Source organism: Hyperoodon ampullatus, assembly GCF_949752795.1.
Source record: "Hyperoodon ampullatus genome assembly, chromosome: 2".
Lineage (NCBI taxonomy): Eukaryota > Metazoa > Chordata > Mammalia > Artiodactyla > Ziphiidae > Hyperoodon > Hyperoodon ampullatus.
The window spans coordinates 47200948-47228818 of NC_136915.1; the positions used below are offsets into that span (position 1 = coordinate 47200948).

At 53.0% G+C, this 27871-nt stretch overlaps 1 protein-coding gene across 1 annotated transcript; it reads left to right on the forward strand.

Annotated features, from left to right (window-relative positions):
* Positions 1–1511: 1511 nt before the first annotated feature.
* BSND (barttin CLCNK type accessory subunit beta) lies at positions 1512–9679 on the forward strand (the record flags this gene model as incomplete). The annotated part of the gene is made up of 4 exons (XM_079728198.1): positions 1512–1688; positions 6185–6279; positions 8128–8397; positions 9265–9679. The coding sequence occupies 4 exons, from the start codon at positions 1512–1514 to the stop codon at positions 9677–9679; spliced, it is 957 nt and encodes a 318-aa protein (XP_079584324.1).
* Between the last annotated feature and the right edge of the window lie 18192 nt (positions 9680–27871).

Below are 27871 nucleotides of genomic sequence, written 5' to 3' on the forward strand. Positions count from 1 at the left end.
AGGGTCCCCCAAGCTCTGCTACAGGGGACCGGCTCCGCAAACTGTAAATGCTGGGTCTGAGGGCTGGTGAAGGAGAAACAGCTTCACAATGAAACCCCAAGGCGCTGTGGGCAGCGATGCCAGAGGGTATCACGTGAACACAGGTGTGATGTCGGGAACCAGCACAGCTTGTTTTGGGGAGGAGGGAGAGGGTGACCATCACAAACAGGAAAATCCCCAAACCTATGAAGTCAGGATGCCAAATGAAAGCCTTTTATCCTGCAGCGGCAATTCAATACCATACAAACAACATGTTAACATTTTCTTTTAGAGATACTGTTGACCCTCATTTTCCTATAATCCTGTAAGAGAATCTGATTTTTACCATCATCCTGTCTGCAGGACTGAAATTCCACCATTAGAGTGTCATTCTTAGGATGAAGGCATCTTCCTAGGTTAGGAGGCAAGGAAATTGCTGTTGGCTAGTCACACCCTAGACGGGCATTGCCTCACCATGGCCAGCTCAGAGCCAGCAGGCCTGGCTGGAGCACAGAGTACGGGAAGGGGACAGAGGCACTCAGGGAGACCAGGCCTGGGGATAGACCCAATCCTGTGAGTTGCTATTATTATCCCCATTATAGAGAGGAGGAAAACTGAGGCACAGGAGGTAACTTGACCAAGACCACACTGCGCCATAATAGAGGAACCAGAACCCAAGCCCAGGCAGACTGTCCAGCCACCAGAGTCTGCACGTTTAACCCTTGTGCTACAGTTAGGCAGTATCACCCAGTGGCAATGCTGTGGACCCACGGCCTCTGGGTTCAAATCCCAGCTGCTCTGCCTTTTCTAGCTGCGTGACCTTGGGCAAGTTACTTGTTCGTATCTTCATTTGTAAAGAAGGGATAGTAATATCTGCCTCACGGGGTTCCTTAAATGAGTTAATATGTGTCACATGTTTAGAACAGAGCCATGCGTGCAGCTATGGTCAAATAAATAGGGGCCAGATGGGCACATGACCTTGAATAGTCTAGAATTCTTCAGGATTCTAAAATGCCAGCCTGTGGGACCCTGCGGGATCCTCCAGTGGCATTCTGATGTATTTGGGCTGCAGCACTGTATTTGCTTCCCGTGGCTGGATGGTGCGGGGCCACCTGTCAGCCCAGCTTGGCCCCAAACAGGCAAATGAGGTGATGTCAAAGCCTTGGCTGAGGCCCAGCCCCTGGAACCTCCCCTTCCTTCCCTCGTGTCTCCCTCACTCAGATTCCCACACACTCCGGAGGGCCCAGAGGGAAGGTGAGAGGGAGTGAAGGTGGGAGCACGTGGCCATCCAAGCGTAGCTCCTCCAGCCTGGAGAACTGGTGCTCCCAGGGGCTGAGCTGGACCCGAAGGGAGCCTCCCTCCCTCTTACCTGAAGCCCTGATCTGCAGCGATCCCGGAGCGTCACTCCTCCGGTGTGAGTGTGTGCAGAAGGCTGGCTGGTTCATTGGCGCCCCTCCGCGGGTGGCACACAGGCCAGGCCTGGCCAGGCAGCGATGGCTGATGAGAAGACCTTCCGCATCGGCTTCATCATGCTGGGGCTCTTCCTGCTGGCCCTCGGCACATTCCTCATGAGCCATGACCGGCCCCAGGTCTACGGCACCTTCTACGCCGTGGGCGGTGTCATGGTGATCGGGGGTGTCATCTGGAGCATGTGCCAGTGCTACCCCAAGGTAGGTGGTCGTGGGGACAGGTGGCCTGGGGGCCAGGGCCCAGGAGGGCCTGGGGCTGTGCCTCTATTCCAGGCATCAATCCCCCATCCTTCAATCATCTTGTAATCCTTTCCCCTTTACCCCTTCTTTTCTTATCTCCACTCTCCTGAACATCCATCCATCCATCCATCCATCTATCCCTTATCATAGAGATTGATCAGGAGCCCCCTGGATTTGGAGCCCTGAACTAGGCACCATGGGGGAGTCACAGCAAAACCCACCACACAGTCCAGGTGCTTGAAACCAGAGTTTATGAGGGCTTGCTGCCTGCCAGGCACGCCTGCATCCCCGGTGCAGTTCAGTCCTCATCCTGAACTTTTTGGTACCTTTGAAGTTCTATTTTACACTAGAGAAGCCTGAGGCTCAGAAAGTGAGGTCCCACAGCTCCTAAATGTCAGGGTTGGGATCAGAGCTCAGATGTGTGTCGCCTAAAGCATAACCCTCCACCTCGGGAGGGCGATTCCTGTGTCCCAGGGCTGCTGAGTGTTCTGGGTGGGTCAGCTGTAACCTTGATGGCATGGGTTAGGCAGCTCTATCTTTTGAAGCTTTAACGGACTCCTAGCCTACTAAGTGACTTAGTGATGGGAGGAGCACGGGTTTGGGAATCTTGAGTTCTAGTTCCAGCTCTGCTCCAAACTCTCTGTGTGACCTTTATCTTTCTGAGCCTCAGTTTCTTTCAGCTGCAAAATGAGGCCCCGAGATCCTATTTCTCCCAGCCTCACAGAGTTACTATGGAGATCAGAAAAGAGATGGGCAGTTTTGGAAACCGTAGAGTGTTATATTTAGGTGAAGCGCTGCCACCCTTACTGTTAGTGACCCTCTCAACAACCCTGTGAAATGGGCATATCAGGAGTTGTAATCTTTCAGTGCCCAGAGAGGTTGAGTGACTTCTCCAAGGTCACAGAAGCTGGTCAGATAGACCCAGGGAGACAAGGAAAGAAGCATGGATTCTAACTTGGGCTCTGCCTCTAACTACCTGGGAGACTTTGGTCAAGCCCCTTCCCTCTCTGAGCCTCAGTTTCCACACTTGTAGAATATGTGTGTCAGGAAGAGGGGGTGGGAAAGAGTGTGCATCTTAAGGGCCTTGCTGGTCCTGCCATCCAGGGCTCCAGGCCCCAGGCAGCCTCACACGCTCAGACACCTCCTCGCCTCTTGCCTGGATGGCTGTGCTGGGGTTTGGGAGGAGGGAGGAGGATCCTGGGGGCCTGGGCTCGGCTCTCCCAGTCCTGTCTCCTCTGTGGGAAGCCCCGGGCTGTTAGCGCGTTCATTCAGCACTGAGGCGGTCCCGGCTGGTTTGTGGTCATTTACTGAGCAGTTTACAGTCAACTCACCTCTCTCTGTTCAGTGTTCTGAGCAGAGGTCACCGGGAGAAGAGGGCCCTGGGGGACAGAAAGCTGATGGCCGGGGTGGGGTGGGGGGAGTGTCCTTCCTGCCCTCACCCCCTTCACAGGGCTGGCTGTGGGCGGTGGGCAGAGTGACCGGGTGGCAGTGGGGATGAGGGAGCGGGGGTGGGGGGTGAGGAGGGAATATTGCTGGGTATTAATGAGTAACTGTTGATAGATTCACGTGTTCATGTGCTGTGGAGGTCGCATGGCGGGTCAGAAACGGCACAGGTTTCAGTGCCCACCAGGCCCTGACTCAAATGCCCCTCCCTGTGTCCCACTTCTGTGGCCTTGGCAGAGGCTCGCCCGGGCCTGTGGAGGAGCCAGTGGGGGCTTGTAGGTGGGGACCTGGCATCACACCAGGCCTGGAGCCAATGCGAAGGCAGCGTTCTCAGGACAGGTGTTTGTGGCTTTGGGAGGGTCTCTGGATGTGTGTGCAGGTGTGTGAGCACAGACGTGGGTGTGTGTTTCAGGGACGCAGGCTGTTAGGGCTGGAACACTAAAGGAGGGGAGGGAAGTGTGTCGTAAACCAGGGAGGTGTGCTAGACGAGGGTCCCAGTCTCCCACATTGTCTCATTGGAGCCTGGGCCATCGGAGCCCTCAGCAAATGCTGGTGCCCATCCTCCCTGTTGGATTCTCCCCTGCCTCAGTGCCTGACGAATGGGAATTTTTTGGATTGAAAAAAATATAAACATAAGGGAATGGAATTAGCCGATTATGATACAGGGGAAGGGGTAGCCAGTACCCATGGGAATTAAGCTGTCCCTGTCTTTGGAGCCCTGGGGGTCTCATGGACGAGACAATTTTCTGCCTGATGGGGAGGGAGTGGGCTTCACACGGAAGATGAGCTGGGGTTTGTAGGTTAAGTAGAAGTTCACCAGGCAGAAAAGATGGGGAAAGAAATTCCAGGCAGAAGGAACAGCATGAGCAAAGACATGAGGTGAAAGAACAAGGCAAGTGGGTCAGCCTGGCTGCCGGAGGGTGTGGGGAGCGAAGTAAGGCGGAGAGCGAGTGGGGCTCGGGTCCACGGGACCTGGATGCCATGCTGAGGAACTTGGACCTGACCCTTCAGTGGATGGGATGAGGGAGGGCTGTGAGCAGCTTTGCAGTTCAAGGAAGCTATCAGGCTGACATCTGGGAGGAGGACGTTTCAAGAGCAACCAGACCAGTGGGGGAGGCTCCTTCTCCGGTCCAAGGGAGGATGATCATCTCCTAGACTAAGGCAGAACTTGAACCCAAGGCTGTAGGAGCTGAGAAGACATTTCCAGTTCATCAAACATATAGTACCTGCTGTGGCTGGGCGTGGCCCTGGTACTTCCATCCAGCTTATTTTATTGAATTTCTGAAGTAGACTTGGTCAGATTTGGTGGTCAGCTGGGCCTCAGGCTTGAGAGGGAAGGAGGAATCGGGGCAAATCTAGCAGGTGGGACCGTCAGGGATGCTGTGCCCATTAGCTGAGATGGAGCAGGGGAACTGGGAGAAGGGGAAGGATTGTCTGGGAAAGCAGGGCCTCTCCCTGTCTGGCCTCTGATTCTGCCTACAAGTCGCCCACTCCCCACTCCTGCCTGCTGTGCTGGAGCCCAGGACCAGGCCCCTGATTGGTGGTTGATGGATTGGTCCTCTCCATGGGTCTCCCTCCATCCCTCTGTTCCCTCCCTTTGGGGACTGCTCAAAACTCTGCCTGAACACAAATCTGGCTATGTATTCTGCTGAGAACTCCTCCAGGGCTCCTATTGCTTCTGGATTAAAGGCTGAATTTCTTAGCCTGATGCTCTGGGGTCTTTATGATCTGATCTCCCCTCCCCAGCGTCAACTCTGCCTGTCACCCTTTCTTAAAAGAACTTGTATTGTAAGATTCTCAGGACTTTCCTTCTCCTCCAGGCTTTTCACAGTGGCAATGATAATGATGCTGTAGAGCGATAATGATGATGGTGATGGTGATGGTGATGCAGGCGCTGGTGCTGATGTTGATGGTGATGACATAATTATGATGTTGATGGAGGTGATGGTGGTGGTGGTGGTGGTGATTATGATGATGAGGAGGAGGAGGATGACTGGAGGAAGGGGCAGCTTCTAGGAAATACAGAGTCAGCGGGCAAGTGCAGGACATACTAAGTGGGTGTGGAAGATACCCAGACCCCTCCCTCATTTCCAGACATCTGGGGGAACCTTACCCCTCACAGGAGTTCTGAGAACACATCCATCTATCATTCCCTTCTCCCCAGCAGGATTGGGTGCTTTCCTGGTGCAGACAAGTGTCTTTCTCTCACCGTACTCTATGGGAAGGGAGAAAAGGGGCTGCTATTTATGAACCTGGCATAACACAATAGGGTCTCATCAAATATTTGTTGAACAAATTTTCAGCTGAGGAGAACAAGACTCAGAGAAGTCAGGTAACTTCATCTTCAGTAGCATCAAACTATGATTTACTGAGCAGGTACTGTGTGCCAGGCTCTGTGCTGGGGGACTCCTTATGTTATCTCATGGAATCCAGGAGACAGGCATTACTAGTCCTACTTCTTTAAATTGTAAAATATACATAACATAAAATTTACCATCTTAAGCATTTTTAAGTGAGCAGTTCAGTAGTGTAGGCACAACCTCAGCCATCCACTTCTCTGTGCTCCCCACCGCAGCCTCTGTCTGTGCCAAGAAACACATGAACTGCTTCCCACTCACTCACCAGATGCGGACGAAGGGCCTACTCCGGATCGGGCAAGTGCTGGGCACTGGATGAGGACCCCTGGAAATGACAAGATATGACCTCCCCCAGGGCAGGGGTGTTCGTCTCATTCACTCATGGCTGCCCCCTAGTGCCTAGAAGAGTGCCTGGCACACAGCTGATGCTCCATGAGTGCTGGGTGAACGAAGAGCCAGTGAGAGCAGGACCCCAAAGGTCCAGCCGGCGACAGGTGCTGGGCCCTGAGCAGGCACCCTCCTGTCAAACGGGGTGGCCTCCCTTGTCAGGCCTCTCTCCTAGGGTATGTGGAGAAGTTAGGCCTGTGCTCTGCGGGAGCAGGGACCACGGATGTGTGTGGGCAGCTGCAGAGAAGCCTTCTCCCCTTTGCCTTGCAGATCACCTTCGTACCCGCTGACTCTGACTTCCAAGGCATCCTGTCACCGAAGGCGCTGGACCTGCTGGAAAATGGGCTCACTGCTGAGATGAAGAGGTGGGTGCCGGGCCCTCTGGGGTGGGGGTGGGGCAGTGGAGGGAGGGGAGGTGCAGTTAGCCCCTCAGGCCAGTCTTCCCCCTGCCAAGCAGGGGGTGCAGGAGGGGTGGGTGGTGCCTCCCCCCCGCCCCAGACTCTGGCTTTGCCTTCCCACTTACTGAGAACATACTATCAGAAATCATGGATTGTTTTGACCTCTCAATTCTATGAGGTGAACTTTATTATTACATTTCACAGATGAGGAAACTGAGGCTCAGGGATTTTTGTCCTGTCTTACGGCGAAGTAGTGGCAGACCAGAAATCAAAAATAGGTGTGACCCTAAATCCCACACAGCGGTGACTACAACTACTCTAGCAAACAAGAGGCATGATGATGGCCAAGGCACAGCCCTGGGGCCCTGCTACTTTTTGGCTGGGTGACTTTGGGAAAGCAACCTGCCTCTCTTTGACGCATCTGTGAAATACGGATACTAAAGTACCTTCCTCCTAGGCTTCAGGGAGTGCTGAGTGAGATAATACAGCCGTCCCTCAGTATCTGTAGGGGATGAGTTCCAGACACCCTCTCCCACCACGTACACCAAAATCTGCAGATGCTCAAGTCCCTTATATAAAATGGCTTAGTATTTGCTTGCAATCTATGTACATCCTCCCATATGCTTTAAATCATCTCTAGGTTACTAATAATATTTAATACAATGTAAATGCTATGTCAATATTTGTAAATACAGTGTAAATGCTATGTAAATAGTTGCCAGTGTGTGGCAAATTCAAGTTTTGCTATTTGAAACTTACTGGAACTTAAAAAAAATATTTTAGATCCATGGTTGGTTGACTCTGTGGATGCAGAACCTGTGATATGGATGGTGGACTTTAATAAGCCAAGTGCTAAGAACAGAGCCTGGGGCATACCGGGCCCTCTATAAGCCTTTGCCATCATTAGTAGGAAGTGCTTCCAAAGCACCAGAGACGCATTTTGTGTCCATTTCTTCTTTCAGTCCTCATAGAAACCCTGTGAAGTGGGGGGATGGGTGGCAGGCCCATTACACAGATGTGGAAACTGAGGCTCAAGAAGTGCAATCACAAGCCCCAAACCTCACAGGGAGTCAACACCAGACCAGACCTGGGTGGGTGGGTGGGTGTGGGGGCCAGCCTCAGGACTGGTCCCACAGGGAGAGCTGCTAGAACAGAGCTGGGGCTCAGGCCACCCTAAGCCTGCACTCCTCCCTGCTTCTCCCAGCCCTGGACTGTAGAGAGCAGTGGAGAAAGTGGTGCTTGGAGCCCCAGTACCACCCCCTAGGTCTGCACCACCTGGGCAAGCCAGCTAAGGTGTCTGTGCCTCAGCTTCCTCCAGTATCTCCCAGAGTTACAGGGAGGGTTAGATGAGCTAACTGATAGAGCCCGGCCTGCAAGGAGCACTCAGTAGCTGGTTCTTACTGTTGCTCTGTCCTCATCTGAAAAGCGGGAACGACCATTCTGCTTCAAGGTGTCGTTCAGAATAAATGGGATGATAAATGTAAAGGCTTCAGGCCACTGTCTAGAACCCAGCAAACGCTCAGTCCACGCGACTAGTCTTCATTTGACAGTCGCAGCCTTGGAGTTAACTTTGGAGACGCGGGTGAAAGGAACACTGGACTGAGGGTCTGAGCGCTGCCACTCAGCTTAACTTGTTGGGCCTCAGTCTCCTCATCAATGAACTGGGTACAGTAACCACCCGCAGAGGCTTCTCTGAAATCGGGGGAGAGCCGGTGCGCGGAGCAGGTGGGCCAGGGGACGGCACTGACCTCTGTTGATCGAATCTTTGCCCACCTGCCTGTTCTCTCTCCCGCTGTCTGCTGTGCCCCCGCCCAGTCCCCGGACCCACTACGTCAGGCTGTGGGAGGAAGCCGCCTACGACCAGAGCCTGCCGGACTTCAGCCACATGCAGATGAAGGTCATGGGCTACAGTGAAGACCCCCACCCCGTCCTGGCTCCTAAGCCGGGACGGCCACAGCCAGGAGCCAGCGATGGAGGAGAAGGTGGCCCTCGCGACCCTCAGGCCTTGTTGGAAGCCGCCGTGGTCATCCACAGGGGCTTGGACCAGGACGAGGGAGAAAGAGACCCAAGTCAGGGCAGGTCCGGGTGAGTGCACAGAGTGCAGGGGCGCTGGGGTGAAGGAGGAGGGGTGTGGCCACTGAGAGGTGGCTGGGGACACTGGGGAGTAGAGAGGTTGGGGACACCCTGAGAAGCAGCAGGGGTAGCAGACACTTGGGTCTCGGCTTAGATGGGCCTGAGTTCAAATCCCAGCTCCTCTGCTGTGTAACCTTCGGATGTTCCTCACCTTCCCGAGCCTCAGTTTCCCCACATGGGAATAATCGGTCCTACCTCAGAGTTGTCTGAATACTCGCCATGAGTATTCAGGGCCAGGGCAGGGAGCTAGAGGACCTGAGTTCAAATCCAGGCTCTGCCACTGATGTGCTCTGTGACCTCAGTCAGGTCACTCCCCACCCCACCCTGTCCCCAGCTGTTCATGAACTGGGTTCCTCATTCATCCACGTAGTCACTCATCCACCAGCATTACTGGGTACCTACTCCCTGCCAGCCCTTGACAGCCCCTACCCTGAGGGAGCTCCTCGTCCAATGGGGGAGGCACACAAGGGAACAGAAGGTGACACCCAGTGTGACAGGGATCGTGGGCCCAGAGGAGACCTCCAAGTGATTGGAGAGGCAGAGGAGTGACCTGGTTTGGATAACATAATAAAGGCCCATTTCTTGAGCACCTACTATGTGCCAGGCCTTGTGCAATGTGCTTTGCATACATTATCTGTTGTAAATCTCAGGGATAAACATAGGAGTGAATGCTATTATTTCCCCCATTTTACAGAGGAGGGAACTGAGGCCCAGACAGGTGAACTCACCTACCCTGGGCCTTGCAGCTAGTGGGTAGGATTTGGACCCAGGAAGTCTGACTCAGAGCTCCCCTCGTCCTTTCCGCCTTTGCCCCTGCAGCTCCCCGACCTGTCCCCAGGGACCTGCACCCTTGGCTTCCTTCCAAGATGACCTGGACGTGGGCTCCAGTGAGGGCAGCAGCCTCAACCTGGCACCATCTGAGGGGGCGGAGCCCCAGCCTGCACCCCCAGAGCCCCAGGCTTGCAGGTGCCGGCTGGACTGCTTCCATGACTTTGCCCTCATTGATGCCCCAACGTTGGAGGATGTGCCTCCAGAGAAGCAGCTACAGGTGGCAGCCCTGCCCAGCTCCTGGCAGAGACCCCCGAGGACAAAGCGGCAGGAAGAGGAGGCTTCGGACGCAGGTACAGAGGAGCTGGAACAGGAAGAGGAAGACTTGTACTACGGGCTTCCCGACAGCCCTGGGGACCCCCTTCCGGACAAGGAACTGGGCTTTGAGCCCGACGCCCAGGGCTGACATGGAACTGCTCCCTGGGTTTTAGCCTGGCTCCTGGGCTAACCCCACTGTGACCACACAGGACTTCAATTTCACTACCTGCAAAATGGGGTTAGATGGAGGCTCACAGGAGACAGTGGACCCGAGAGCATTTTGAGAACTGCACAGAAATGCACAGGGAGGAGATGATTACAGTATTGGGCCATTGCTGTTCCGATTATTAATACTTTTTGTAAAGCTTTGAAGGTAAAATATGATTAGTTGAGAAGATCTGCAGCAGCCAGGGCCCTCAAGAGCCCTTTCTGCCTCCCCCCAGAGCTGGCCTCTGAACAGGAGCCCTCCTGGGTGCTACCCCCGTGTCTCCGATCCTCTGTGAAGGCCTCTCAGGGTTCTTGTTCCTGTTGCGTCTTTTAGTCCAGCCGGGGGATGGCGTGATTTGTCTTCACTCAGAGCTAACGTCCCCGGCCCACATCCATCCTGTGGCTCCTGTAGCTCTGGGATCCAACACCTTCCATGAGTGACCTCTGCTGACCTCCCAGCTTTCTCCCTGGTCGGCCCCACCCCATGCTCACCCTGCTGCCCCATGCCCTTGCTAAGCTGTCTCCTCTGCCCGGATGTCCTTTGTCCCCTGTCTGCCTGGCAAATTCAGGCTCATCCTTCAAACCTCTGCACAGACATCCCTCTTCTGAAAGCTTTTCCTGATGTCACCGCTTCTGGGCCCGAGTCAGTCCTGGCTCCCGTGTGCCACCCCTGGGGCATCTCTAGGCCTTGCACATTTATCATGGAGCAAGGCTGCCTGCTCAAGGTCAGCACCTTTGCTTTACTCACCTCGGTCTCTCCTGTGCCCAGCTGGTGGTCACTGAGCATGTACAGAAGTGACCAGAACCCATGAGCCTTTTGCAGGGAATGCTGCCTCCCCCACTTCCCTGAGTCTCAGACTCCTGACTTAACTAATTTGGTTCAGGTGGCATTTACTGGGCATCTACTGTGTGCCAGGTGCTAAGCTGGGATCTTTAGGAGGAAAGAGACACAAACTGATGACAGCTCTCACCCTCGAAGGGCTCCCAGTCCACTGAGCCTGGTGTCTTGTAAGTTAGCACAGAGTGCAGAGCAGAAACTGAGGTGGGAACAGAGGAGTTAAGAACTGTCACACCAGAGGCAGCAAAGTGACACTCACACAACCGTTGGGGCCATCGAGCGCAGGGACAAATAGCTCCAGATGCCTGAGCAGCCCCTGGAGGTATCACCGTATGATAGCATCACCGAGTGACGCTTTTCTTAGGCTGATCTCTGCAAAACTCCTCTGGGCCCCATCAAAGGGATGGTGGCACTACCTCATCCTACGTCCCCACGTTCAGAGCTTGCAGCCTGGGCCTCCTGGGAGGGCTGGTCTTCACCTGAGTTGGGCCTCTGGGTCAGGGTTGGGGTCACGGCCAAGGGAAGGGCACAGCCCTGGGACCCCCTCCCTCTCCTTTCTGGGTCATTGCTACCTCCTGTAGGAAAGCCTGTGCTGTAACAGATGTTCCTGCTCACGGCCCGTTCCTGCGCTCTGCTCACTCACGCAGGGAAGGGGTGACCCACATCAGAAAGAACACCAGTGTGAAAGGCTAAAATAAAAAAGTTTTCAGTGTTTAGAGCGGTCACCTTCATTCACCTGCAAATGCTTTTATGTGAACCCCTCCCATGCTCCCAGTCCCCCTCTGGGCAGGATAAACGAGGCATCCAGAGAGTTGAGGGAACTCTCTGGAAAGCCAACACCAAACACCGTGGCGTAGACAGTTGGGACAGCTGTGTGTGTGGAAACTTGGGTGTGGCCCACGCCTAGGCATCACACTGCAGGGCACCCCCAGACCTCAGCAGAGAACCAGGAGTCTCTGGCTGCCAGGCCCGTCCACAGAGAGAACCCTGTGCCCGGGAGGGCGCAGGGACAGAGATGGCCGGGCCAGGCTTCGACCCCCATCCGGCTCCCCCGCTTTCTTGCTGCTTGATTGGGAGACCACTCGCCTGGCCTGCCTGGGACAGTCCTGGTTTAGGCCCACTGTCCCTGCTTAGTTAGTAGTAGTGTGTCCTTTCACCCTCGAAAGTATCCCCTTGGGACGATAAGCTATATATTCACCCAACTCTGTGACCTTGGGCTTGGACCTCACTTTCCTCACCTGTGGGAGGGAGGTGGTGGATCCTGGGCTTTGCCTTTTGCAGCGTTAGGTGGTGGTGGCGACGGCGGGGGGCGGTGGGGGATTTGATGAGATCCATCTGCTGGTGCCCTGCAGGTGAGGATCAGCAGCTTGCCTGTGGTTAATAGTTGGGTTTGTTGCTCATTGCAGTGAGGAGAGAAACCCCATGGGAGCTATGAGGTGTCTCTGTAAGAGGGTGTGAGAAAGGACTTATATGGGATTTGGGCTTGTGTGAGGTGACTTGGGGGAGGGTCTGAGGAAGTGGGCTCCAGATTGGATGCTGTTGAGAAGCAGGGCTAATCCATGGCAGGGCATCTTAATCAATCCTATGTCGGAGACCAAGCTAAGGATGCAATTGGCAAAGAAGCAGCAGTCATGCTCCAGCCAGGAGAGGGTTGTGTGGTCACTGACGTACTTTGGACAATGTTCCTGTTTGCTATGCTCAGCCGTAGCTACTGGTGGTCTGGATTTGTCTTGACCCATCATGGTCACAGAGTGCCTTGTCTGATGCTGATATTCTGTGAAATTGTTCGACTTCATCAGAAGACCAGCGGGGCGCAGCGGTGAGGGCCGGGCCGGCTCCTGGCTGTCAGGCTGCTTTTCTTTCTCAGCCTCCCTGCTCCTCTGGGGCCTGCTGGTGACTGTGGATTGGTTCAGTTGGGGAGCAGAATGTGCTGTGGATTTCATTTGAAAAGAAGAGTCTGCGGCTGCTCTTCTGTTCAGTTCCAACCATCCCAACTCTCTGATTTGCCTCCTCCATTGGGCTCTGTTCCCTTGACCTTGCCAACTTTCAGTCCTGTAAGAACATGGGCCCCTGGGATGGCCCCTCTCTTCATGCAGGTCCCCGGGGGCAGGGGCGGTGCCACAAGGGCCTGGTGGAATGGCCTTGGCAAACCCTGGGATTCCAGCTCTCAGCCCCAGGCTCCGGATTGGTGTACCATGGCAGAAATTCCTGTTCCTTCCACCCTCCCGTCAGGTCAGAGGGATTTTGGGAAGTTTCCGCTCTCTGGGGAGGGATGGCCCCTGCCCTTTACTGGGAGTGATCCTGGCGGCAGTGAGCTTGGGCTCTGTGATTGCTTGCTGTGACCTTGGGCCTGTGGTGACCCTCCCCGGACTTCTGTCCCTGTTCTCTATACGATTAGAGGGAGGTAGACGAGATTCCACTTCTACTCCTGGTCCTTAAGCAGGGTGCTGGTCATCCTCACACCGATTACCCCATTTAGTCCTCTCAACAGCCCTAGGGGACAGATCCGTCGACTCCACATTGCAAATGTTTGCTCTAAATCCCAGACTCTGGAGTCAGAGAGACTTGGGTTTGCACTCAGCCTCTGCCATTTCCTCGCTGTGTGACCTTGGACAAGTCACTGCCCCTCTCTGAGCCTCAACATCCACATTTATGCAGTGGGAATGATAATACCTGCCTCTCAGGATGCCATGAAGAACTAATGGGTTGATGCTTCCAACACATCATAGGTGCTTGAACAGCGTCTGTGTTCTTCCTTCCCTCTCCGGGTCTCAGTTCCTCACCTGCACAGTGGGGATTAACTCTGTCCCCCTTATAAATGGGACAGCGGGTGAGTGGATTCACCAGGGAGAGGATGCGTGTGGAAGCTCTTTGCAAAGGGTACAGAACATCTATGGTGTGCCAGGCACTCAGGGGCAGAGGAACTGACAGCAAGCGACAGGGAGCTAAGGGGCAGGGAGAAGAAGCAGGATTACTTGTGCCTGGGCAGATGAAGAAGCAAACAAAGTGCTGAGCGTCTGCTAAGTATCGGGTGCTCCCTGAATGGAACCCTCCCACAAGCCCTGAGAGATGGGCATCCCAGGGCCTGGGCTGGGATTCCAGCATGGGCTCTGGAGCCTGTGCTCTTCCTCCAATGCCACCTGGTCTACACATGTAGCAAGACCCATAATCACCTACTATGCTGTGCTCACCTGCACATTTCTCATTTCACCCTCAAAATCTGCAAGGTTGGCGTGCGTCCCCACGTTACAGTTGAGGAAATGGAGGCTCCCAGAGGTTGAATAATTTGCCCATCTTCCCAGAGAAGGGCTAAATGGGGGAGAAGAGATGAAGCTGTAGGGCCTTCCACTTCTGGCAGGATTCGTCCAGTAGTCCCAGGTGATTCCAACCCTAGTGAGGACAGGAGAAAGACACACTTCAATAATTCAGGCAGCAAGGTTGCACTGAGCATCTGCTTGTGTCTTTCCCTTTGCTGGTGCTTAGGGCAGACACACACCTGCTCCCACACCTTCCATGACTCCCTATTTCCCACAGGATAAGCCCAGACTCCTCAGGCTGAAGTTTGAGGTTCTTTTCAGCCAATTTGTCCACCACTTCCTCCAGTGCCATAGCCACTGGAAACTTGACCCTTGACCCCATCTGCTTAATGCCCTTCCTCCACTTCTCTATCATCCCTCAAGGCTCAAATTCCACCAGTTGCCTGGAGCCTGAACTGGCCTTGCTCTCCCTCCTGGGGCAGAACCCATCCGCATCCCACCCTCTCTTCTGTGTCCTTCCCAAAGGGTGTGCCCTGCTCTGGTCCCAGCACTGCTTACGTGACTGTGTGTGTGCTGGTCTCCTCACCTGGACTGGGATGTCCTTCAGGGACAGGGGCCTCTGCCTACCCATTTTTCTATCCCCAGGACTTAGCAAAAGCAAGTGGCAATAGTGCTGGTGCAAGAGGATGGAACTGACCCAAATTGAACTGAACCACATGGCCACCCTGAAGGCTCGTGGCCCCGTTGCACAGACCACATAGCACAGGGATGAGGAGCTCTGGCTTTGGCATAACCAGTCCTGAGTCTGGGACTGGGCTTCCCCTGGCAAACTGTGTGACTTTGGCCAAGAGACTTACCCTCTCTGGTCCTCAATTTCTTTATCAATAAAGTGAGGTTAATAATATCTACCTAATCGCATATGAAGATTAGATGAGATGACGCATATCGAGTGCTCAGAGTGTGCCTGGTGAGCCCTCAGTAAACGGTAGTTTTTCTCATTAACATTTGTAGAGAAGAAGGGAATGTGCACAATGTGTAGACATCAGGAGCCAGTGTAGACTTGAGGTGGGCATCCAAGCACTGTATTATTAGCACTTCCCAAATGCAGGTCAATGGACCCAGCTGGGCTGGTGGCATCAGACTCTCCTGGGAAGTTTTAAAAGTGCAGTGTCCTAAAATACCCCCAGAGAGGTCTGGGATGGTCTGAGACGTGAATAAGCCAAGCCAAGTCATTCTAAAGTGCAGAAGGACTTAGTCTTTTGTTTTTAAACAAGTTATCAAGGACTGGAAGGGTTGGAAGATGGCCCAGAGAAGGTGGGGGTGGCAAGCCAGGAATTAGATGGGTAAGACGAAAGGGCAAGTGTATCTCAGGCAGAAGGCATGGTGCAGGCAAAGTTCCATAGGAAAGAAGGAGGAAGATGTGGTCCTAAGAACCTGGAGGAGGCTAATCTGGCTGGAGTGATGGTGGACGGAGTCAGAGAATGAGGCTGGAGCATGGTCACAGGACTTCTTGAATTCCTACTGCAGAGCTCACATTCTATCTGATGGGCAAGTGGGATCCACTGATGGTTCTTGAGCAGAGGAGTGACATGAAGAAAGGAATGGTGAGGACGTATTCTGGTTAATATGTGCAAAAGAGAATGGAATGGCACGTACTCGTGGCAAGAAAGCTGGCTCGCGGCCTGTGGCAGGGTTCCAGTTCCCAACCTGACATGGGAAAGGTTTTTTCCACTGTGGAGGGGAAGCTGGGTGGGTGCTAGGTCAGAATTGAAGCTTGGTGGAGCCAATGTCCCAGATTCCTCATTGCTGACCACAAGACCAGCCCAGCAGAGCAGGGGACTATGTGGCAGAGGCTGGATCTTCTATCCAAGTCACCAGAGCCCTGGTCAAGGCAGTGTTCAGTTCAGAGAGAGCCCAGGGGAAGGAAAGGTGAGGGTCCAAGGGACCCAGTAAGTGCCCAGGTCAGATAACCGGCCCCATAGATGATTCTGCAGATGGTGAAAGCTCCCAAGCCACCTGCATGTCCTCACATTAACCCTGATGAGAGCAGACCTGGGGTGGAGGGTAGGTGGGCAACAGCAGGCTTTGGATGCCTAGTCTGCCAGCCTGGAGACAGGGAGGGGTCGATTTCATTCATTCATTCATTCATTTATTCATTCATTCATTTATTCTGGCCACAAGCACTCTCTAATCACCTGCTTGGTGCCACCCCCTGTGCCAGGCACTGGGGGCAGAGAGATGTGTCTGACCCACGCCTATCTAGCTGGAGTCCTCCTCCCCTGGGGTAGCTGCAGAATGAAGAGTAACAGGTCAGAGTGGTCAGTGCTGGGCAGAGGCAGGCACAGTAGGGGTCTGACCCCACCTGGAGAGTCAGTAAGAGCTTCTCAGACTTGCACCGAGCTACGTCCTGAGGGGAGAAAGGGAGAGGAGAGCAGCCTAGACAAAGGGAGGGAGCCCCGAGTCACCCCACCATGTTTGCGGAGTGACCCAGGGGTAGGTGTGAGCAGAGCTTAGGATAGATGGGGAGGACGGCTAGAGAGGACACGGGTGGGTAGGTGGGGACTTGACCAGGAAGGGCTGTGGATGCCACCCTGCAGCAAGTGGGAGAGCCCCAGTGGGCTGGATGACAAGTACACAGCTACAGTCTCCCAAGGAGGAGGATCTTGGAACACACAGAGCCGCCCAAAGAGTGGTGGCAGCATCTGACAGACGGAGGTCACAATCCTTCACATAGAGAGCACTAAAAATCAGACAGGCAAAGAAAAGGAGTTCACTCACAGGAAAGATCTGTGACTCCATAAAAGAAACAAATGAAAACATGGTCAATCAAAGGAATCATCAAAGGAACGGAAATGAAAACAGCAAGAAACCATGTTTCACCCCGTAACACTGGCAACGTTTTACAAAGATGATGATAACAGACGCTGTTGGCAGAATGTGGAGGAACAGGGTGATTTCTTACATTGCTGGTGGGAATAGAAATGATATGAGCTTCTGGGGGGAGGAGTATGGCAACGTAGGCTAAGTGCCTTGGCACGTGGGCTGCCCCAAGATTCCGCACTTCCACACGTAGGAACCTATCCCAAGGAAATAATCAGACAGGTGCACCAAGATGGACTTTGGGAAGGGTGTTTACTGTGGCAGTGTTTATGACAGCTCAAGTGTGGAAAGAATCGAAACATCCAGCAATAGGAGATTTGTTGAAATAACGATGCAACAGCTCTGCGAGGGAATGGTGTACGGCTATTAAAATGGGGACCCTACTGATTGAATCACACCCCCTTCCCCGACCTCTCCTTGGTAGCATATGTGATCATTGCCGTTTCACATTTACTTGTGAATTTCTCGGATGACTTTCCGCATTCCCCATCCGATGTTAAGCCCCGTGAAGGCCAGGACTCTGTTTATTATGTTCAATATTATGTCCTTGGTGCTGACTTCAGTTCCTGTGGGCCCTCAGCAAACAGTTATTAAACGAATAACTTAGTCTGTACTTCTTTAGTGTGGTAAAATACACATATCATAAAACTTACCATCTTAACCCTTTTCAAGTGTACAGTTCAGTTCTGTTTAGTACATTCACGTTACTGTGGAACCATCCCCGCCACCCATCTCCAGGTTCATCTTCCCAAACTGAAACTCCGTACCCATTAAACAGTAACCCCCATTCTCCCCTCCCTGCTCCCCAGCAACCACCATTCTACTTTCTTTCTTTCAATATCCCCCTTTTCCCTATGCCCCTGTATTTTTTGATGTGGAAAGATGTTCATGATATATAATTGATAAAAAGACACATTATAAAGCGGAACGCAGCAAACACTGTTAATTCCCTCCTTCCTTGATTTTGTCTGGAGGGATCACATGTCTACACCCAGGCGATCAATTATGATTGACCCAAAGCCAGTTACGACAATCCTATTCTCTATTGACAGTTCTGGCCAATGAGACCTGAAAAGAAATTTGTTGGAGTCACTTCTGAAAAAGCTTTTGCTTTCTTGATTAAAAAGGCAGACGTGGGCTTCCCTGGTGGCGCAGTGGTTGAGAGTCTGCCTGCCAATGTAGGGGACACGGGTTCGTGCCCCAGTCCGGGAAGATCCCACATGCCGTGGAGTGGCTAGGCCCGTGAGCCATGGCTGCTGAGCCTGCGTGTCTGGAGTCTGTGCTCCGCAACGGGAGAGGCCGCAACAGTGAGAGGCCCGCGTACTGCAAAAAAAAAAAAAAGGCAGACTTGATTAGCTTTGCTGGAGTTGAATACAGATGCAGTGGCTGGAGCTGCAGCTGCTGTCTTGCAACCACGAGAGAAATGCTAAAAGAATCATAGGGATCTTGGACCTGTAAAGTGGTGAACCAAAGCCAGCAACTACTGGTCTTCTAGCTATGTAAGAACATTTAACTCCTACTTATTTAAGTTATTGTGCTTGCAGCTGAACTCACTCTCAACAGATACAGAATATGATCCTTTATCTATGTGCAAGTATGAATAGAAAGAAATTGAAGTGATTATCTCTGGGTGATGAGATTCTTCTTTTTGAAATTTATATAATGAACGTGTAAATAATGATCAGAAAATAACAATTTTACATTTAGGAAAATGTAACAATGATGTTAGTTCTATTTTAAAAAATAAATAAAACATTGGGCCTCCAGGGGTCACTCCTATCTGACCCCTGAATTCAAGGGAAGCTCAATGGCCACCTGTGGAACAGATTCAAGCCCCCACGGGGAGGCTGGACTTCACCTACACAGGTCCCATCCAAAACAGTGTATGATTTTAACCTCCTGAGGGGGGCAGGACAGATGCCATGGTGCCAGGGAAACATGAAAACCTGAGGCTCTGTGAGGAGAGGTGAACCTCAAAACGTCCCCAGTGTGGCTGTGAGGGGCTGGACCACACCCTTGTGGCTCTCGTGTCCTCCCCCTGCTGCAGCCCTGAACGCCCCATCTCTCCCTCTGGGCTTTGAGGCCAGATCCTGTGTTCCTGGCAGAGGCATGTCCCTCAGCTCCCAAAGGACAGTCCACCCTCACCCTCAGATTAGGGCCCAGGCCTTCTCCGCTGATGGGCCTGCCAAGCAGGTTCTCAGCCAGCTCCAGGCTGATGACCGGATGACCTGGAGGAAGAGCCACGCTGGGACCTGGGCATGAGGCCCCAGGAGGACGGGGCAGCCGTGGGGTCTGCAGGTGGGGCTGACGGTCGGGCAGCACCTGTATTGGCTATAAACACCTTTACCCCAAGTGGCCTTGCCATCTCTTCCCACAACAAACCTGGGATTATCTCTGTGAAAGCGACCCTGGGGGAAAGCAGAGGAAAGAAGGAAAAAATGCCAGCAGAGAATGAAAGGGAAACCGCGCTAAGGGAGCACTGCTGATCCTTTTCTTGGCAAACGTGTCCAGGGTCGCAGCTGTGCTGCCTGCGGACACGGCAGTCGGGACAACAGCCAGCATTGTTCTGTGTGCTCGGCAGTGCCCTCCTCAGTCACGCACATGTGCTGGCTCATTTGATCTTCACCCAGGAGGTAGTGCCTGCAGAGATGCATCAGAGGAAACTGCCCTGGAGCAGCGGGGGCAGAGATAGCACCAGGGACGCTTAAGGGCAGCAGGGTTTTTTCCTGGGATGGGAGGAGACTGGACCACGAGGTTGGATTATACCAGCGTTCCCTTGGGTGAGGAATCTGGGTACTAGCTCTCCACCGTCTCTTTAGAATGGGATAGACCGGTCTGGAGCAGCTTGACATCCCGGTGACTCCAGTTTTCTTCCCTCTCTTCCTTTCCTGCCTCCTCTTTCCTTCTGCCTCCTTCACCCTCTGAGTTATGAAGCTCAAGCCACCTACCTGAGCCTCGGTTTTCCCCAATGAAATAACGGGGTGCCAGTCAGTGCTGCCCGACCTCTTCCCAGAGAGCACTTTTTTTTTTTTTGGCTGCGCTGTGCAGCTTGCGGGATCTCAGTTCCCCATCCAGGGATTGAATCCGGCCCACAGTAGCGAGAGCACAGAATCCTAACCATGAGACCACCAGGGAACTCCTCCCAGGGACCACTTTGATCTTCCCTGTCTAGGGAAGGGGGGCCAGACTCCACCTCTTTTTCCCTGTAGGATCTTCCCTGGCCTCAGTTTCCTCACCTCATAAGGGGCTAGCAGCCCTGCCTGCGTGCCTCACGTGGCTGATGCGAGGCCTGGGAGGGGATGGAGGTGGCTATTGCCGCGCTGGGTTTCAGGGCTTCTGGGCTCCTCCCCCCGGGCTCAGATGGCTGCCTTCCCTGCACCACTAACACCCTGACCAGCAGGTGATGGAGATATTTTGGCCTGGGGGTGAGGGCTAGTGACTGGGACGCTGCCAATGGCACATTCTTCCTGGTCCCCACTCCCACCTGTCTGGGTCCCTGGGGCTGCTGCGGATTCTTTCCTTTCACCCCAGACCTCAGGGCAGTACTTGATGCCAACTGGGTGCATGTCCTTGGGGTCTTTTGGATCCAAATTGCCAGTCCATGGTACAGTTGGGTGTTTGTGCGGAGGGGGCGCTGCCATCCGACCATTTACAGCCCCCGGCTGCCCTCTCCCTCCATGCGTGTCTAATGTGATGAAGCACTCTCCTCTGTTTGTGCTATAAAGCATTTTCAGATGTGTCATCTCATGTGGCCCCAGGTCTCCCTGCTGAGGTTGGAATTATTGTTACTATTTTACTGATGAATCAACTGGGGCTTGGAGAGGAGCAGTGATTCACCCAGGGTCACACCATGGGTTTAGTGGTGGAACTGGGATTAGAACGGTGCCTTGGATCCCAGCCCTGGGCCCTGCCCATCTGCTACCCAGGCCTGCTTGTTCTGGGAGTACTGCCTGGAGGAGGTGACTCTGAGTGGGTCTTGAAGGATGTGTATGAGTTATTAGGTGAAGAACGCTGGGAAGGGCATTCCAGAAGGGTACAGTGTGCACAGAGGCATGGATCTGCCTGGCGGCTGCAGAGTGGAACTGGGCAATCTGGACCACTCTAAGCAGTGCTACATCTTCAGGGAGTAAATCTGTGGCTCCCAGGCTTTGGGCTACCTCAGAATCTCCCGGGGAGCTCATGAAATGCAGATTCCTGGGCATGTTCCTAGAGATTCCGGGTCAGTCCGAGGAATCGGCCGTTCTCAGACTGGTTCCCTGCCCCCACCCCACAGCTCCGATGCCGGTGGTCCTCGGGTTAGTGGAGAAGCACAGCAGGGCTGAGGAGACTGAGGCAGAGCAGTGGGCAGGGCTCCTCTGCCCCTGAGTGCCTGGCACACCATAGATGTTCTGTACCCTTTGCAAAGAGCTTCCACACGCATCTTCTCCCTGGTGAATCCACTCACCCGCTGTCCCATTTATAAGGTGTGCAGTAAGCCATAGGAGTAACTTAGGGGGTGACCCTCCTGGACCTCCCTGTTTAAAAGTGCAGCTCTCCCCGCAGCCCTTCCCTTTTCACTTTTCTCCAGGCCTCTTGTCACCACCTCATATACTGCACACTTGACTTAGTGGTTTCTTATGTTTTATTCTCCAAGAGTGAGGGCGACATGAGGGCAGGAGTTTTGTCTACCTTGTTCAGTGATGCAACCCAGCTTCTAAAACAGTAGCTGGCACATGTAAAGTGATGAGGGGCCTTTGTTCTGTTTATTCATTCATTTATCTTCAGGGTGGAAGAGCTCTGAGCATCTCCGAGGCTGGCAAGCCTTGGTGTGGACAAGATGGAGACAGAATGTCAGAGCACAGTTCCTGGAGGAGGCCAGGGGAAAGGATGGGTCCCTCAAGGGAGGGACCTGCTGGACACCTTCTCCCTTTAAACCTGCAGGGACAGAGCTGGTGCGTGGCGGGGAGGTAGTGTAGGTGGTGGGTGCCACTGGCCTTCATTTCCTCCATGAAGTGCAGGCAGGAAGAGGGGGAGGGGGCAGTGGAGGCTCATGGATGGCGAGAGCCTGTGGTAGTTCCTGAGGGGAGCCTTTTGGAGCAAGTGAAAGCATATCTGAGGCTGGCACTCTAGTCACCACTCTCTTTTGTTCAGAACCTCCCAGGACCCCCTCCATCCACCGGAAGGGGCCGTACCTTTCCTTGGCCTCAAGGGAAACATTAAAAACTAGCCTCCTGGGCTTCCCTGGTGGTGCAGTGGTTGAGAGTCCGCCTGCCGATGCAGGGGACACAGGTTCGTGCCCCGGTCCGGGAAGATCCCACATGCCGCGGAGCGGCTGGGCCCGTGAGCCATGGCTGCTGAGCCTGCGCGTCCGGAGCCTGTGCTCCGCAACGGGAGAGGCCACAACAGTGAGAGGCCCGCGTACCGCAAAAAAACAAAAACAAAAACAAACTAGGCTCCTGTCCCAACGTCTCCAGCTGAGCCATGCACTGCTTTCTAGACATGTCCCCATTACAACTGGACCACAAATTCAGAGTTGTCTCCTCCAGGAAGCCTGCCTGGATCCAGTACCCATCGACTGGGTCCCACAGAACCCAGCCTCTCTCTTCCTTGTGTGACTTGTCTCCTCCTGCCTCTCATCACAGAGGCCTGAGCTCTTACCTGCCTTGCTCTGGGCTCGCTGAGGGCAGGGCAGGGTCTGCTTCATCTCAGGGGCTGGAGCAGGTCGCCAACGAAGTCTGGGCTCTGCCTGGCCTGGGTGCTTAGGCCGTGGGCTCTCACGCTGGGTGCTGGGCGCCCTCTGCTGGCCCAGCTAGACACAGCCACTGCTCGCAAGGGACTGGAAACTTCTGGGAGACACACCTCTTTCCCTGGGCCCAGCCCCTCCCTAGTTCCTGCCTTCCTCCTTTCCTGAAATCCTTCACTGTGCTCTTGAAATCCTGGTCCATCACCACCGCCTTGTCCTCAAACGCCTCTCAAACATTCCTTCCTCTTCTTGCTTTGCCGAAAATCCCTGTCCCCCAAGACACTGCTTCCTCGATTTCCTCTCCTTTACCTGGAGCCTGAGGTGGGGTGGGGCCCTCCTTGCTCCTCACGGCCTCTTCCAGATCACTGTCCTTCTGTCCTGCATACATACACACCATTGAAGTGTTACTGACCAGGGTTCTTGGCCTCCTTAATCGATAGAAATTGATCAGAGGCCAGACAAGAAATTCAGGCCAGGCTTATTGGGGCCCCTGCAGCAGCAGAGGGGAGTGAGAACAAGTAACAGGTTCCCTAGCTCGCTTGCTCACTGTGGGGGGCGGCAAGCTGGTTCCTTCTATGGGGTGAGGGTAGGGGTGTGTCCAGGGGTCTGGCCAGAGGGGTAGCTTAGGTGGTTTGCCGACCCCCTTGGTGGTGGTGTGTGCAGCGGGCATGCGCAGTGCCCTGCTTTTGTTCCCCCCGACCCCCTGCTTTTCTCCCGGCTCTTCAGAAGCGGCAGTTGGTCTTTTTGGTCTTTTTGTATCTTGCTGCCCATAATTTGCCCCAGCTGCACATGCACGCAGTTATTTTTAGTCCCTTATAGTGTCTTTGTATTTTGCTGCTTGAGGAGATGTTTGTCTAGGTGCAAGCACTGCAGCAAAGGGTCCCAGGTGCCAGCCTGTCTCAGAAGCTCCTGTCATCAGATTACATGCTTTACGTACTGGAGACTGAGCATACAGACACGTTCTCCTGCGGGGGTGATTCCAACATGCCCTGGGCTTTCACTTCTTCTACCTCCAAAGACCTCACCTCTACTTCCTCTCAGCCACTCACTCCCACAGCTATGCTCTTGACCCTGTCGCTACCTGTAGTTCTATCTCCTCTAGAATCTCAATTCCAAACACCCTACCTTCTGATCACCACATTCCCTTTTCCCAGCCCACCCCCAACTCCCGCATCCTTCACTGACACCTGCTGTTGACGGCCCCCTTCTCACCTCTGCCTGTCACTCACCTCCTCCTGTGTCTCAGCTCTGCACACCTGAGGCTTCCAGGTCCAGCCTTCTATCTGCTCACACCCTTGACTCCCTTGCCCCACTCTTTATTGTAATCACAGGCCAAAACCCAATCCTGCTTAGACCCCGCTGTCCACCAGCTCCGCTCCCGCACCCAGGTGGCTGAGTACCCAGGTGGCTGAGCACACAGCAAGAGGGAAGCATTCAACATACATGCTTTCTGGTTTCACTTCATTATCAACCACAAACCTCCAGTGGGCCCTTGAGACTGTCCTACAAACCCACATGTTTTCTTCACTCTTCCCAACTCATTTATTTTAGCTTTTGTTTTAATTAAAAATATAACACCTCTACTTTGCAGGTAATATTCTAAGCATGTTATGAATACCAATTCATTTAATTTTCAAAAAATTCTGTGAGGCAGGTTCTATAGTCACTTGGATTTTACATGAGGAAATGGAAGCATGGTGGGGGTCCGTGGATTGAGCGACCTACACTGGGAGCCTCTGCCCTCAAGCCCCCAGAGACACTGCCTCGATTACATCTCCCTTCCCCTTTCTCCTCACACCTCCAAACCTTCCCCCATCCTTCCTTCCAGCTGATGCTGTGCCTCCTATTTCCATGAGAAAACACATACAGTAAAGAGAGGCCCCCAGCAGCTCCCATTCCACACCAACCTGGCTGTACCTCTGCCCCCTTCTCCACCCCCCCACCCCCCACCTATTAGGATAAAGTGTTTGTGCCCTGTCTCCACTGCACCAGAAAACATCCCTTCCCACCCACCTAAGAAATTCCCACCCCTCACCTTCTGGTTGCCAGCTTCCCTCCTCTGCCCATTGGCCTGCTCTCACGGTTCCCATCCAGGGGAAAAAAGCTTTCTTGGCCTCCTACTCTCTCTGTCCACAACACACTTTCCTGCTCCCTTTATAAGAAAGTTCCTTAAAGGAGCTGTCCGTACTCTCTGGCTATCTCAGTTCCTCTTCCTGCATTCTCCCTAGAACCCTCTTCATTCAGACCATTCTGGTGCTAAACCTGATGGGACCTTCGGATCCCATCACCTGATCTGTTAAATCAATTTTCTAACCTCACCTTACTTAACCTGTGGGCTGCATTTGACCCGCTTGGTCACTTCCTCTTCTTGGACGCACTCCCTTAGTGATCTCTGCGAGTCGGTGGCTTTGAATATTATCGATATGCTGGCAACTTCCAGCCGAGCGTCTCCCTGAGCTCAGGTCACATGCCACACTGCTGATGTAGTGTCTTGGTTGTCTGGTGAATGGTCCAGACAGGGGCAACCAGAACCCCGCAGCTGCCCTGCTAAGCCTCTCCCCCTGGACTTCCCAGCTGCCTAATGACAGCCCCATCCTTCCAGTAGCCTCGGCCAAAACTGGGAACCTTCACTCTTCTTTTTCTCAGACTCACATCTAAATGGTCGGCAAATGCAACAGGCTTTATTTTCAAAATACACCCGGAATCCAACCACTCTCACTGCCCCACTGATGCCTGGGTCCAAGCCACTACCAGTGGCTCACAGTCCCCTGGCTGCTTTCTCTGCTTCTGGTCTCGCCCCCTGCCATCTTTTTTCTAACCAGCAGTCAGAGCAATCCTTTAAACCATCAGGGCATTTCACTCTTCTGATCAAAGCCTGCCTTAGCTTCCCACCTTACAAGACAAAAGCCAGAGTCCCCAGAATGGGCTACACCCTCCTACTGGATCTGCACCCCAGCCCGGCGGTTACTGCGCTGCCTCCTGGTCCCTCCTGGCTTGTCCCTTCCGTGGCTGGGCTTGTGTACCCTGTTCCCTCTGTCTGGGGTGTTCTTCCCCCACCTCATGTCCATATGGCGCATTCCCTCAGCTCCTTTCTCCCAGTGTCCCCTTCTCACTGAGGTCTTCTCTGACCACTCTATCATCTATCTATCTATCTATCACAATTCCGAACCTGGAACACAGACATTGAGAGTCCCCTTGAATTCAGTTCAGGGTCTATAACCTCGATTTTGTTTTGTCTATGCAGAGGTAAACATTATATATACATACGTAACCATCTTATGGAAATGAGATCATAACCTACTTTTTAAAAGTGATTGAATTCGGACATCTTTCCGTATCAATATATAAATATCTATGTCATTGTTTTTAACAGCTGCAAAATATTCCACTGTGTGAATAGTCTAAAATTTGTCCCTCGATATTGATGGATATTTGGGTTGCTGAACGAATAGAAGAATTCAGTGAGAGCGAATGAAAGTATGACACCGTGGCAGATCAAAGTGACAGTTTTATTCCAGAAGACAGTAATGCTGGAAGGAGAGAGCTAAGTGAATCGACCTGTGGCCGTGGGAGCTCCCATGGGACCAGATGAGAATGTCCCACCCTGCCACGCGATGTCTGGGCTTTTTTGTTTTGTTTTTGCGGTACGCGGGTCTCTCATTGTTGTGGCCTCTCCCGTTGAGGAGCACAGGCTCTGGATGCGCAGGCTCAGTGGCCGTGGCTCAGGGGCCCAGCCGCTCCGCGGCATGTGGGATCTTCCCAGACCGGGGCACGAACCCGTGTCCCCTGCATCGGCGGGCGGACTCTCAACCACTGTGCCACCAGGGAAGCCCGATGTCTGGGCTTTTTATCCTAGAGACTCCTTAGTGAATCAGGGGCTGTTTTAAGAGCCAAATGCAACCATCCAACAGCAGAAGTTCTTATTAATGAATATGCTCCTGTCCTTGACCCCTCGTCCAACCCGAGCCATGGCCCAGTCAAGTCTTGTCCTTTGATGGTGGGTGAACATACTGGGGGCCTTGCTGGTTCATGTTAGGGTCTCCATACGCTTCAACTGCTCTCAATTTTTCACAGTAACAACTGTTGTACCAATAGTACCTCTTCGTTCACTTGTCTATTTCCTTGGGATGACTTCCTAGAAATAACTTTGCTAGGTCCAAATGCATGCATGTTTTGACATTTTGGTATCCGCTAGAGTTATTAAAGGAGCAGAACAGAGAGCCAGAAATAGCTGCCAAGTCATAAGGGAATTTAGTTGCTGATCAGGTGTCATTTCTAACCATTGGAGAAAAGGTGGGTTATTGAATAAATGGTATTGGAGCAATGGGCTAGCCATTTGCCAAAAAATAACCTCACTCATTATGCAAAAATAAATTCCAGCTGAAGCCAAGATTTAAATGTTTTCAAAAAGGATAATTTTTATATGATCTTGATAAGGGGGAGGCCTTTCTAAGTACATCACAAAAGTTAGAAATCATTAAATAGAAGACTGATAAATTTGACTCCAGAGAAAATAAAATTTCCTATGGAGTAAAATGCCATAAAGTCAAATGTCAATCAACAAATGTGGGTGGAAGGGGTGTGGGTCACCTCTGGGTGGAAGCTGCATGCGATTCACCACTTCCGCTTCCCTCCTGCTTTGGTGGATTCAGCAAAGTTCTAGATGAAGGTGGCTTCTTCAGTCTGGCTCTGGGCTGAAGCAGGGATCCAGAGCAAAGCCTGCGGTGGACATGCAGTGTGAGAGAGAAACAAGCCTTTGTCATTTGAAGCACTGAGATTTGGGGGTTGTGCGTAACTGAAGCAGAACCTAGCCTATGCTGATTGATTCCCCAAGCAATGCTGGTGGGACTATATCAGCATCAAACATTCACGTGCCTTTTTTTTTTTTTTTTTTTTTGAGGTATGCGGGCCTCTCACTGTTGTGGCCTCTGCTGTTGCAGAGCACAGGCTCCAGACGCGCAGGCTCAGCGGCCATGGCTCATGGGCCCAGCCGCTCCGCGGCATGTGGGATCTTCCCGGACCAGGGCACGAACCCGTGTCCCCTGCATCGGCAGGCGGACTCTCAACCACTGCGCCACCAGGGAAGCCCCATTCACGTGCCTTTTACATAGAAATTCCACTTCTGGAAATTTATGAAACAGAGAGGCTCACACATGTGCAAAGAGGCATGGATGAGGCGAGCCATTGCTGCTTTGTTTGTAACAGCAAAAGGCAGAAAACAATCGGCACACCCATTAGTCAGAGATTGGAACATACATAGAATGGAATCGTCTGCCACCAGAGAAATGACGAAGCAGATGTAGATGCACCGACATAGTCGTAACCTGCAGATTAGGGCTGGAGTAAGACGATAGAGACCCCAGGATCTCAAAAGACTAAGAGGCCCCTCTCCACCTTGCCCATGTAAATAAAAAGTTAAAAATGAGTCATAAATAT